General features: G+C 34.7%; 3 protein-coding genes across 5 annotated transcripts in view; 1 reads left to right on the top strand and 2 right to left on the bottom strand.

The window, feature by feature from the left end:
* Positions 1-2057, bottom strand: part of LOC108691822 (ATP-binding cassette sub-family F member 1) — a 6600-nt gene extending 4543 nt beyond the window's left edge. Inside the window, exon 1 of the mRNA XM_018199738.1 lies at positions 1511-2057. Coding sequence (XP_018055227.1) covers positions 1511-1938 — 428 coding nt within the window. The 5' untranslated portion in view covers positions 1939-2057. The remainder of the gene's footprint in view (positions 1-1510) is intronic.
* An 81-nt stretch (positions 2058-2138) lies between these two features.
* Positions 2139-5889, top strand: LOC108691823 (dual specificity protein phosphatase 12-like). 2 transcript variants are annotated; one of them, XM_018199741.1, is made up of 2 exons: positions 2139-2459; positions 3496-5889. In XM_018199741.1, exon 2 carries the CDS (start codon positions 3506-3508, stop codon positions 4541-4543), a length of 1038 nt encoding a protein of 345 aa, XP_018055230.1. In that variant the 5' UTR covers positions 2139-2459; positions 3496-3505; the 3' UTR covers positions 4544-5889. The 2 variants fall into 2 exon arrangements, with proteins under 2 accessions (XP_018055230.1, XP_018055228.1); XM_018199739.1 differs by having other exon boundaries at positions 3478-5889.
* Positions 5890-6467: 578 nt separating this feature from the next.
* The window catches only part of LOC108691824 (paired mesoderm homeobox protein 2-like), a 9080-nt gene continuing 2872 nt past the window's right edge, over positions 6468-12675 (bottom strand). The window contains exons 1-4 of one of the 2 annotated variants that reach the window (XM_018199743.1): positions 12142-12178; positions 11739-12042; positions 9415-9590; positions 6468-7185 (exon numbers count right to left, since the gene is read on the bottom strand). In XM_018199743.1, the coding sequence (XP_018055232.1) occupies positions 6736-7185; positions 9415-9590; positions 11739-11865 (753 nt within the window). In that variant the 5' untranslated portion in view covers positions 11866-12042; positions 12142-12178 and the 3' untranslated portion in view covers positions 6468-6735. Of the gene's footprint in view, positions 7186-9414; positions 9591-11738; positions 12043-12141; positions 12179-12675 lie in introns of those variants that run through there. The other variant, XM_018199742.1, reaches the window with a different exon arrangement.

Here is a 12675-nt window from a genome sequence, read left to right as displayed (position 1 = left end):
ATATATATAAATTCAAATATATTCAATGTACATTATTAATCAGAATATATTTAATTGAATATTATATATTCATTATATAATATAGCTAATTAATGTTTATTTAATGTTTATATTTAAAATTCATACTGCTCTTGTTTTATGTAAAAAATTAATAATTTTTTATTATCATTTTTATCTGTAATTAATGCATATATAATTGCTTATCTAATGTATTTTTTTCCTTTAATTGATTTCAACTATTTTTTTATATCATGAATTTACATTCATATTTTAATTTAATTATTTCTATCAGAGAAAAGTATTATACTTGCTGCATCTCCTTAAATTACTTAATTTATATTTTCGTTTATATGTCTCAAATTATGTTTAAGTTATATAATATCTACTCGAATCACTTGTTGAATAAATGTCAATTTTGCTTTATTTTAAGAACTCACTTTAATTTAAAAAATATGTTAATATAAAACGTTTGCAAAATTATATCTAGAAGAATTGTAATATCTTGTATAATGTTACATAAATCACAAAATAGATTTAAAAGTTTAAACATTTCATAATTTCAATATTCAGTTCGTTTATACATAACCAATAAGTAATAAAGTACACAAGAGTAACACGGAGACGCCGAGTGGCTCGCCTCTCAGTGTGACTGACTCATGATCTATAGATCCGAATTCGATCCTACTTACGTTCTATACGCGATTTTTTGCGTTCGGCGTTAAAATGTATAGATCAAATGATGACAAACTCTAAGGAATAGAATGCAAACTACCAAATGCAAAAACATAAGCAAGTCTCTGCTCCCCGAAGAGACTCTAAAACTAAATTGATATACATGATACTGTGACTCTCAAAAAGAGGTCAGAAAATCAAATCCAGGGAATATACTAAGAAGCTAAGAAAGTTCTGTATCACATCTGTTATATATCATTGAAAGAAGAATTTACTCATTTGACATTATTGGGGCATTTGGTTGATTTATAACATAAAAGTTACATTCCGTCTTTAAATGATAATAAATTCCATAATGTTAAAAAGGTCAGTTCTTCTTTTTTTTTCTTTTGTTAATTCATTTGAATGTTTCTTTATGATAACGAAAGAAAGGCTTAGACGAAAAGATGAATTTACACATTTGACATCATGGAATCATGTTACCATAAAAGAACGGCTTAGATGGATAACGTCTCGTTGTTATTAATAATTATATTTCAAAGTATTGTCTATAGACATTATATAAGAATAAGAGGAACACTTATCATTGAGGCCAATAATATATGTACAAAACTTGTTTTCTAGATGCCAAACTTTTTTTTAGAAATAGAAAAGAGACCGTTTGATCATGTGTTCTTAGTACTTTAAAGAAAAGAAATACAGGACACAAATTACTCAGAGATGCATATTAAGGGTTAAGAATAAGTGTACACTATACTCATTCACAGTTCGACTACAAAGAACAGATCTTACAGTAATTTAGATTTCTGAGATATGTTGGATGCAGCAAAGAGCATACCCATTCGGTCCCACAAGGCCATATCGTCTACCCTGCGCTATAAGCAAGCTGGCGTTGGTGAAGAGCTCCTTGCCCTTAGCCGCTATGCTAAAGTTCTCCACCTTAATGTCGACCGCATTATCCAATTGCTGATTACCGCGTTGCTGTGTCTGACTCTGCGAGATAGTAAAGTTAGACTCTAGCTCGCTGTGACCTTGCCCACCTGCTTTCGTCAGCATCTCCATCGTCCGCTCGTACTCTTGCTGCTTCTTCAGCTTCTTTTTCTCCTTGTGCGTAAGCTTCTTGGTCGGAGTCTCCTCTTCGATCTCCACGTCCGCGAGTTTTGTCGCGACTTCGTCGGTCGCGATATCATCAGTCGCGACATCGTCGGCCGCTCCATTCTCGATCGCGTCGATCTTCTTGTTCTTACCTCTAGTTTTGCTCGACATCGCTTACGCGATCGTCCGATCTCCTCCGCGGCTCGTACGATTGCCAGCTGCTCGCACGCCTTAACCTAACCTTACTTTTTCCGCGTGCGCAGCACATCTAGCGACAGCAAAGAGGGCAAGATGAGAGTGAGAATAAGAAAAGATGGCTCTGTTGAGATGTGACGTCATCATACATGAAAACGCAACATTAATTTTCAATGTTGCCAACTTCGCTTCTTTTTCTTTCACCGACAATCAAGTAAGCCAGGCCTATTTTCGAACACAAGTGATGTCCACAGCTGATTCTGAAAATTGTGTTTTTTACGGTGTTATTTTCGATGACAATAATGTCAGACAGCCGTGACATTTCGTGATTAAGTGTCACCGGCTTGTCGCATAGAACCGAAGGTTCTCGAAGATGATTTAACTAATCCCGTCCTTTTTGATGCCCGTCGGATTACAACTTGTGCAGGTGGAATATCCTACGTGTGTCATTTTGTCATTATTTGAGTGTACTTGAGTATCGAAATCGCGAGCACCAAGTGAGTTGCAAATCAAAATGTAATCCTTCTGTGCAAGGCATGTTCTCCAAAGTAGATTTAATACTGTGTCATATATTTTTATATGGCAAGGATAACCTTTTCTTTTGTCAAGGCAAGTTCATTTTATACTTTACACCATTTCGTGCGTCTTGCATATTGCAACAATCAATTACTGCGCATTCGTCTTTGTCATCCTTACACGTATAGTGCCTGTCAAATCATTTAGTGAATTCGATCACTCGTACTACATTGGGTTAATATTCTGTGGATTAACTGCAGAGATATTCCATTTAAATGATTAAGAAATGACAGATTCTTTTCATAACAGTTTCTGCTGGCAATTTGCTGACATGCTTTGCTGGCAGAACAGCTTAATGTATAAAATACATTGTATCTTAATATCGATATTAATTTACCACATTTGGCTCGAATCTGTTTATAAATTGCTAATATATTGGTATTTTATTTATTAGATAAATATTTAGCTTTATTGCTCTGTAAGTTACATCCTGTTAATATTTTGTTTAGTTATATATTTAGAATCGTACATGTTTATTCATTTTTATAATGATTATACTTAATATGTAAATACAGAATAAGAATTAAATAACTGCAGTTATAGTTAAATATATAAATAAATATTTATTTTCACTTTTTAAGTTCCCATTCTGTTCCTTTTCAAATTATTATAAGTATTGTAAATGGCTGCATTCAGTAGAAAAAGCAACTTTGCAACTGTAAAATTCTTGAATATGATTGGTTTAGACATTTAGATCCAGTGAGGAACTAAGAGCAAGACCAATCATATTAAAGAATTTTACAATAGTTGTAAAATTGCTTTTTTTGCTGAACGCAGCCATTATTATTTTAATGTGGAACGCGTTATGGATTGATCTGCAATCTATCTTTGGATATTTTAGAAATAGAAATAAAAAATAATGAAGTATATTAATTACTAAATTAATTACTAAATTAGCAATATTAATTACTAAATTAGGTTTAGAAATACCTTTCGTAGCTTCGCTCATGATTACAGAGTGCTGAGCATGGCGCGGGAAAATACAAATAAGTTAACAAGAGAAGATTTTGATGCTGGTCCATGCAGCTTTGATGAAATCGAGCCAGGCTTGTTCCTGGGTAATCTCACGGCTGCTACAGATGTCGACTGGCTGAAAGAAGCTGGAATAACTCATATACTAACAATAGATTCATGTCCGTTGCCAAGAAAGATCCAGGAGCGTCTCCCGAATTTAATCATAAAGTATATACAAGTGACGGATATGCCGCGAGAAGATCTGCTAACACACTTTGAAGACTCCTATGATTTCATCGATCGTGCCCTTGACTCTGATGGCAGGGTATTGGTGCACTGTTACTTCGGCGTGTCGCGATCAGCTACCGTAGTGATCGCGTATATCATGAAGAAGCACGAGTTGAGTTTCGCGGATACGCTCCAAGTGATAAAATCAAAGCGTCGCTTTGTCGCGCCAAACCCTGGCTTTGTGGCGCAGTTGCGACTCTACGAGGATATGAGCTATGGCGTCGACAGTACTAATGTGCAGTTCAAAATGTATCGATTGCAGATCGCCGCCGACAAGGTGCGCAAGGCTCGCATTCTTCCCCAGAGCTGCGTCGACTTGGTAAAGCCTGATCCCGCGCTGACAACCGTGCGTCCCGAGCCGTCGGTTTATCGTTGTAAGAAGTGCCGTCGCATCGTAGCGAGCGCCAGCAACATTTTACCTCATGCGCCACGCGAGAAGCAGATCTGGCGGCATATCAGTGCCAAAAGCACCTCCAAGGACGGCGAGAGCTGTGACAAATTGATCCAGAGAAGAGACGAGTCGGCGCGAGTCGAGTTCTGCGACAAGATTTATTTTGTAGAACCGTTGGCCTGGATGCCCGATATTACACACAACGTTGAGGGTAAATTAAATTGTCCTAAATGTAATACAAAACTTGGTTCGTACAGCTGGATCGCCGGCAGTCAATGTCCCTGCGGTAGTAAGATTGCACCAGCTTTTTATTTGGTGCCATCCAAGCTCGACTGGAGCAATGTTGTGCAGAATGTCCAAGTAACAGTATAGTATTAAGGAATAAAAATATGTTGAAAATACCAAAGCAATTAACTTTGGATGAATTTATGGGGATGGAATATTGAATTTTGTATTCGATGATAAAATTTTCCAAAGGTTTTAAAGTTCTTGATGTGCTAAGGCAATACAAATCAAGAAAAATAACGTAAAGAAATAAGCGTTGAGTACTTTTTAGACGCTATAATGTTTTGGATGCCTCATAGGCATCCTTTTGATGTTTTTTGAATGTTTGTCTTGTTAAATTATAATATCACATTATGGTCCAAGATGATTGATGTAGATATTGATATTTATAACCTTCGGCAGATAATATACATCTTTTTAAGCTGTTAGATTTTTTTAAGTCTCAGTTATTCTATATAAAATATCATTCAATGTAAAATTTAAAAAATCCATTAAAAGAAGAATTTTAATCATATCACTTTATGAATATGAGGTCTTGCATTATTTACCTTTAATTATACCAGCATTTTGTGCTAGAGATTTAAAAAAGCTTCATAATATCTGCTGAGGGTTGAGAATAATGCATTTTAAGAATGAGATAAAATACGGATACGATCAATATGTACGCCGATTGACTATATTCTAATCCTGTGCCAATATATTTCGATATGTGTACATATATACATGTATTTGTTACATATATCTATATGTTGTGTACTTTTCTGATTATATATAAATATGTATATATCAGTGAGAAAACATACTCAAAGATGTTCTCCGATCTCAATGTTTTTATTGCACACGATGTTGTCTTTATCTATACCGTCTACATATATCTATGTAAGGCCGTAATTTCGTGTAGAATATCGTTTTCTGTATTCTGTATTTAAAATATTACGATATTCTAATATACTTCCTCATATAACTTAATATGTTACTCTATCGACGGGAAAAAGAAGCGCTATAACTTATTTACTCGTTACCCTGTATGTTCAAAACTTACAGCTTAAACTTGATCTAATTAGTTAATCATTATCATTAGTTATAAGGCACACGATCAACGTTGGACTTTTACCTGCGATAATCCTTAAAAAAATCAGAATCCCTCTTTGCACATAAACCCTAGGGATGCCAGATTCTGCGAGATCATCTTAAATCGACTATCGAATGAAATATATTCTTAACAGTCAAGCTTATCTTTGGTTTGGACGATTCGAATTTTTTAGTCATTTTTATAAGATTTCGATAAATGATTCTTCACGCGTTTGCATCACATCGTTTTTCCAGAATGATATTGGAACAATTCGTCTGTTCCGCAAGAAAAGAAAGTCGTAAAATCATAATAAATAAAATCATAATAAGTATTCCAGTCTTCGTGAATTTATAAATGAAGAGTCATGTTGTGACGAAGAATCTAGAAATAATTCCTAAGAAACAATTCGCGCATGTGTCTTATGTAAGTCTTATAACTTCGAGAAGAAAGAACATTTTTTTTTATACATGAAAATAACGATTTTGTTGAAGTATCTAAAAATTTAACTAGATAGATCTGAAAATAATTTTGTCAAAATAATTATGTAAAACGTTCAAGCGTTGATGGCAATGCTACAAAAAGTTTTAACATTCTAGCAACTAGTTTGAACATCCTACATAATTATTTTGATGATCCAAGAAAATGATTTTCGTATCTAACTGAATTTTTAAATATTTCAACAAAACCATTCTTTCCGTGTACATATATTTTTTCTTCGAAAAATATCACTCTTTTATAATTTAAGGCTCCTAAGTAGTCACTACAGCCATATTAAATCATGACATCAGAAGTGAGAAATGATACGTTATGCCTCAGTAAATAATCATAAAAAGTGATAAAAGGCACATGTAAATAAAACTAAGCAGCATACGCGTTGAATAAAAACACTATATGTGCCTTTTATCACTTTTTACGATTATTTATTGACTATTAGGGGGGATAGTTTTTCATTTTTACAAATGTTTTAAAGCAATCTCATCATTTTGTCAATTGTCTCTATAATTTTCAAATTGTCTCTATAAATGGCACGTAATAAAAATTAACGTGTCATCTCTCGCTTTTGACGTTACGATTCAATATGGCTGTGATGACTACTCAAGAGCCTTAAGTCTGATTTCGGAAGCTTAAATTCTCTCGATCTAAATTACATATTCAGAGGTCTAGTGTTACATTCTCGTTTTGAAGATTCGATTTCTGGGGGACAATGTCACATACTCGCGTGCATTGCTGGATATGTCGAGCTGTAGGGATGCGCTCGCAGCCTCAGGGCGCTCAGGCTGTTGACGGCGGTTCCGTCGAGGGTGCCGTGGTGCATGTCAGCCTGATGATGATGGTACGGCGGCAAGCTCATGTTCGCCAGGCCGCCGTTTGCAGCGAAGCCATGACAACCGGCGGTCGCGGCGGTTTGCACCGCGTAATGCTGCGGCGTCGTTCGCCAATAATCGCCGTAAGAATACTGCGCTGTTACTTGGGTGGTAGCAGTTGCGCCCTGTGACGATTCCGCGTTAGTCTCCGCCGGATGCTGCGGAGGATGCGACACCCGGATAGGACGTAGCGGTAGCGCGGTCTCTATTTCCCTGCCCGCGGAGACACCTCGGCTCATCGCCGAGCTCCGCTCGTTTCGCCGAAATTTTGCCCGCCTGTTCTGGAACCACACCTATACAAAAAGGACAACGATAGTGCTTTACTGTGTTTTTATTTCTGTTGTCAATTTTTAAAGAGTGAAATCCTTTGGTATTGAAAGAAATGGAAAATGTTAAATGATTCTCTGCACACGAAATAAATGATTGCATTTTTATAATTAATCAGGATAACAAATGATTTAAAAAATCAGGTATTTGCTATATTTGCTATTTCTAAAAAATGTGCTATTTTTTAAATTTTATTCACTTTCGTTTACTAAGGTTTATTTTTAGAAACAACAGATATTTTGTTTTTTTTTTTTATCTATTATCCTGCATATTGGTCGCGCATATTCTTAACAAAATATGAACCAAAGTGTTAAGAATAATATTGCGATTTTATTGCTATGAAAGACAGATATTTGCGCGACAATAAAAAATAATTTTTAAAAATAAACTATAGAAAAAAATGAATGCGCAGTTATTGTCACAAATATATCTAATGCAGCTAATTATAAGTAAATTTATAAGTAAATTTAATTGACTCAAAGGATTAACACTTTTTAGTTGTGCATGCGTGCTTTAGCATTTCTTTAGGATAGTTTACTCATTTGCAGATCTTAATTTTAATCATTTATGTGTATATTTATTAATTTAGCTCCACTGATTAGCGCTTCATTAAATTTCTTATGATCTCTCAAACGAGTATCCGTCTCTCAAATGAATTCTATGAATTGAAGTCTTAGAGTATAACTCAAATAAATCCGACTCAAAGGGCCATGCCGTCTTTTAGGAATATCTTCGAAGAAAATCTAATGGATCCGACATGTCCAACTATCACAAATGCTCCTCATCCGGCATCACTCACGAGAAAGACCAAGCCATACCATAAGACAAATAAATACGATTTGAAGAATATGCTCTTCGTCAGAGAATCACCTCTTTTCACGAAAAACCTTCATTAGAAATACTTGATCTACTTTCTCACGTTATTGACGCTTCTCATCTTACGTTATTCCAAAAATCTCGCGTCTTCGACCGGGTTCGATGGAGACGCGGAGGGAAACAGGGGAACGGAAGGACGCGGCGCGCCGACCGAAGACGGGACAGCGTGACGGCTCCTGGCAGGCGTACCGACGACGCAGACAGACGCGTATACGCGGCATGGACCGCTGACGACGGCGACGACGACGCGAACACGTGCTCGACGCACGACGCCGAAGCGCGCAGATGCTGGAACGTGCGTCGCCGTCCGGCTAATCATAGCTCTCTATCTTTCTCTCTCTTCCTCTCTCTCTCTCTCTCTCTCTCTCTCTCTCTCTCTCTTTCTCTCTCTGCTCTGACAACCTGTCTCCTCCGATTTTCTGCCTAGCTGTCCGCGACCTCCACCTTCCGCCGCCGGCCTCCTCCTCCACCTCCTCCTTCATCTTTCTTCCCCCCGTGTTACTGACAACGCGTTGCGTTCGGTACAAGAGCCTAACACATGTGCACGTCGTGATACTTTCTCGGACAGCTAGTCTTCTCGGTTACCGAGTGGAAGACAGCTTCAAAGAGCGGTCCGCTCGTTCTGTGGGTCGGTTGCTGGGTTGGTTGGCTAGCGGTTGATGAGCGTCTCGAAACGGCGGTTTATCGTTCCGCCACGTTCCATCATCCTAGTATAGGGTGAACGAGATCGAACATCATTGAGAATGATGCCCTTTCGATGTATCCCAATATGACTTTCTGTTTATTTAATACTAATATTTTTTAGATTTCTATAATTTAATTATATATAAAGTTAGCAATACGACTATGGCATAAATGTGTTTATTAATCTAAATTGCAAATCTATTGCATAGAAAAAGGTGACGATGCATCAAATATTTGTCGGACCATTTGAGGAAATAATTCCCTAATTGCTTCAATTCGCATCAAAACATTTTCGTTATTCATAAGCTTCATAAGTTGATATAATCGCTAAAAAGATCGCAATCCTCAAATAAAATGTTCATTGTACGACTCATTCTACATTTTGGAAAATAGAAATATTAAAATAAAATAAAATGGAGCAAAATTTTTTATTATATTTTAAATGTAAAAAGTAAGATAATAAATCTAAGAGAAATTAAATGAATGATTTTCTTATAAATATCTAAACAAATTATCTAAACAAATTTGATATTTGTTGAAAATTTATGAAGAAATTTATTTAAAGAAAATATTTATGTTTGCATTTATCCCGAGCTACTGTTGGATCTATTGGAAGATAGAATAGATTGCATTACCTGCACTCTAGCCTCCGACAAAGACACCCTGGTCGCCAGTTCTTCACGGACGAAGGCATCCGGATAGTGCGTCTTCTCGAAGACTCTTTCCAACGCGGCCAACTGTTGCGCCGAGAAGGTAGTCCTGCTTCTCCTGGGTCTTCTGTTCCCAGTAATAGAAGAGGTCTCGCTGCAATCTGCGAAACATAGTAATCAGCAATTATCAGTGACATTTCGTTTCTCAGCTTTTGAAATAATTGTAAATTCCTTTTTTTTCTTTCTGATAAAATTACGCATTTTTCTATTAAATATTTTTAAGTATTTAATAGAAAAATGCATAAATAATTTTAAGTATTTATTTATACTTTCTTTAACGTACTATTATAACATGTATATTCGTATTCTTCGTATTCTTCTGGCGGAGCAACATACGCGCGCGAAAAATATATAAATATCGAAATATATATTTCTAGCAGAGTTGGGTAAGTTAATGTTTTTTTTAACTGGATAAAGTTAATAGCTTTACAAATTTAATAAAGTTAAGTTGAAGAAATAAAAAATTAACTTAACGTGAGTTAAGTCAATTAAATTAAGTTGAAAAAAAAAGTAAATTTTGAAAAAAATTATTTTTTAGATCAAAATGTCCTAATTTTTCTTAAAATGAGATTAAATAACTATATAGATTATTAAGTAAATTAAATTTTAAATTTTTTTTTTATTCATATGTGATATAAATATATAATACATAACGATATAACTATATAAATTATATAACTTTAAAAAAACAGCCAGCACATAGAGAAGATAGAATAATCAGTGATTACTTTTTAATAAGTCTTAAGCCATAAGAAATTAACTAATTACAATCGAATGCGAGAAGAATATTTTACTGTAATTAGTCAATTTCTTATGACTTAAGACTTAAAATACCTATTGTAGATCCGGACTAAGGCTTATGGCATAACCGCATAAACTAATCAGAGGACTGTATTAGCATCTTAAGAAATTACTTAAAATGGTCTTAAAATATGAATAGATTATGAATATACGCCCTTAGTCTTATTATATCTTATTATTTTTCTAAGATATTTAAAAGAGATAAAAAATTTTTTAACTTAAAAAAAAAGTTAAAAAGTTAACGTTTTAAAAGTACTTAGTTAAGTTAAAATTTAATGCATTTAAAATTAATTAAGTTAAGATAATTAACTAAGTTAAGTTAAAAAAGTTATTAACTTTTTAACTTCTTTTTTTAACTTTTAACTAGTTACTATCCTGATTTCTAGTATAATTGAAATATCGCAGAATATTATCTTATTTAGAATCATATTTTCGCGCGTAAAAACGTTGCTGCGAGAAGAATGCGAAATTATTTTTCTCGATGGTCTCTATCGCAACAGTGAAACGTGCGGTTTCGAAGATGCCGCTTGCGATATCGGCGGCCTATACCAAAAAAAGGAAAAAGAGAAAAAAAGAAACGCACGCGCGCGGGTCGACTAACAGCCGCAGCCATTCTTTGAATGACTCCACTATACTTGGGCATTCATCAAAGCGGTATAATGCGAGCAGCATGACTGGAAATGCGCGATTTCGATGAAATCAAGTGCGTCGTAAACCGCGGATTACATGCGAAGGGACGTGATTAAATCACACGCAATAAGAACTGCGTTCGCATGCTAGTGTAATGCCATTTTCCGTATTCCATAAAATTCCCTTCAAATAAATTGTCATAATATACATATATACATACATTTACAATTCAAAGTTATAATTATAACTGAAATTTTAGTTACAAAACAATAACATCGAGTAATTGTGTTAATATGAATAATTAGGGATGAAAATAATATAACAATTTGCAGTTTCTTACTCGCAAATTAGTATCAGGAAGCTTTCATTAAAACTTCGTTAAACTTTATTACATGCTTAATTAATAATAATTAAATATTTGTGTTATGCAAATATCAATTTTTTGAATATCAATTTTAAATATCAATTTTTCATATCGATTTTTTACTTATTATTGTTACTCTCCATTTATATAATTTGAACTTTTTTTTTGGCACAAGCAAAATTTTTCCGAAATAAAGAAGGGATTCAATTTCCCTTCCTAAAATCGAGAAAATTATTTGATAACATAGATGTTAGAGATGATAGAGATGTTGAAGAATAACTCTAAATTATTCTACAATTTTTGAAAACCTAGAACAGTTGGACTCGACAAAAAGATCCAGATTGCAAACGGAAGGAGTAAAAATGTGATTGAAAAACGGAGAATTAATAACAGTCAGATAATTAATAACATGTTCATAATGTAAATACAAAATACTAGTTTTAATATTCCTTACCTAAAGAGTGCGTCGGCGTGGATAGCAAGCGTGAGACCGTAAAATCCTGTGGAGTGTGCGAATTAGCTAATTGTGACATTATCACGCTATTGTTCGCGCCTTGTTCCGCATCCGTCGCAGCTAACATTTTTTTCACGCACTTTCCCTCACGTCGGCATGACAATCAATACGAACCCATTACCAAGTTCTCCGCTTTTCTCGCGGAGTCTTCAATTTTTTAACACATCCTTCGTTTTCCGCGTATTTATATCATCGGCCGCGACGACGCGAACATCGTCTCAATTTCGCGAGATGAAGATCTCACCTGTGAGGAAGAATGAAATTTCTATACAATTAGATTTTAATTAACAAAAAGTTATATTTTTACTATTGTCATTTTATTATTAGCATTGAATTGTATTACATTATTCAAATACGATGTAATCCGTCTCGAAACGAAGCCGCGACTAAACTTGCGGTTTAATTTCATGCGACATGATTATTCAGCCGAGATCTCAAAATATCAGCCAGAAATTTAATATTAGCGAGGCTCGGAATTGTAGTGGAAATTCAAAATACGAGAAGATAATCTGGACGAGCCAATACGCAAATACGTATAAGATGCGTATGAGATGAATTCGAGATGTATGTCAAGATGTATCAAGATACGTGTTTGTATTGTTCTAGATTTTGAATAATATTTAAGTAAAATATAGTTTACAATGTAAATATTGCGAGAAATGTAAATATTGTATGTCCACGTGCTAGTGTTCTAGCACGATGTCAAACAAATTTTCAATGTATAGTAATAAAACTAAAGGGAAACTCTTGGGACACCATACGAGGAACCTTTTTATATAAAAAGCAGTAATATTTTTCCATGTAATTTTAATCTCTGTCTGTTTATACATTATGCATGCCTGTATTTATTTATAAAATAGAGTAAAGGGAAGAAAAG

Source organism: Atta colombica, unplaced genomic scaffold (assembly GCF_001594045.1).
Source record: "Atta colombica isolate Treedump-2 unplaced genomic scaffold, Acol1.0 scaffold52, whole genome shotgun sequence".
Classification (NCBI taxonomy): Eukaryota; Metazoa; Arthropoda; class Insecta; order Hymenoptera; family Formicidae; genus Atta; species Atta colombica.
Note: the sequence above shows the minus strand (reverse complement) of the source record. Positions and strands in the feature narration are given on the sequence as shown.

Bases quoted from the DNA above. Each gene is read 5' to 3' on its own strand.
- LOC108691823 (XM_018199741.1), top strand. From the start codon at position 3,506: ATGGCGCGGGAAAATACAAATAAGTTAACAAGAGAAGATTTTGATGCT.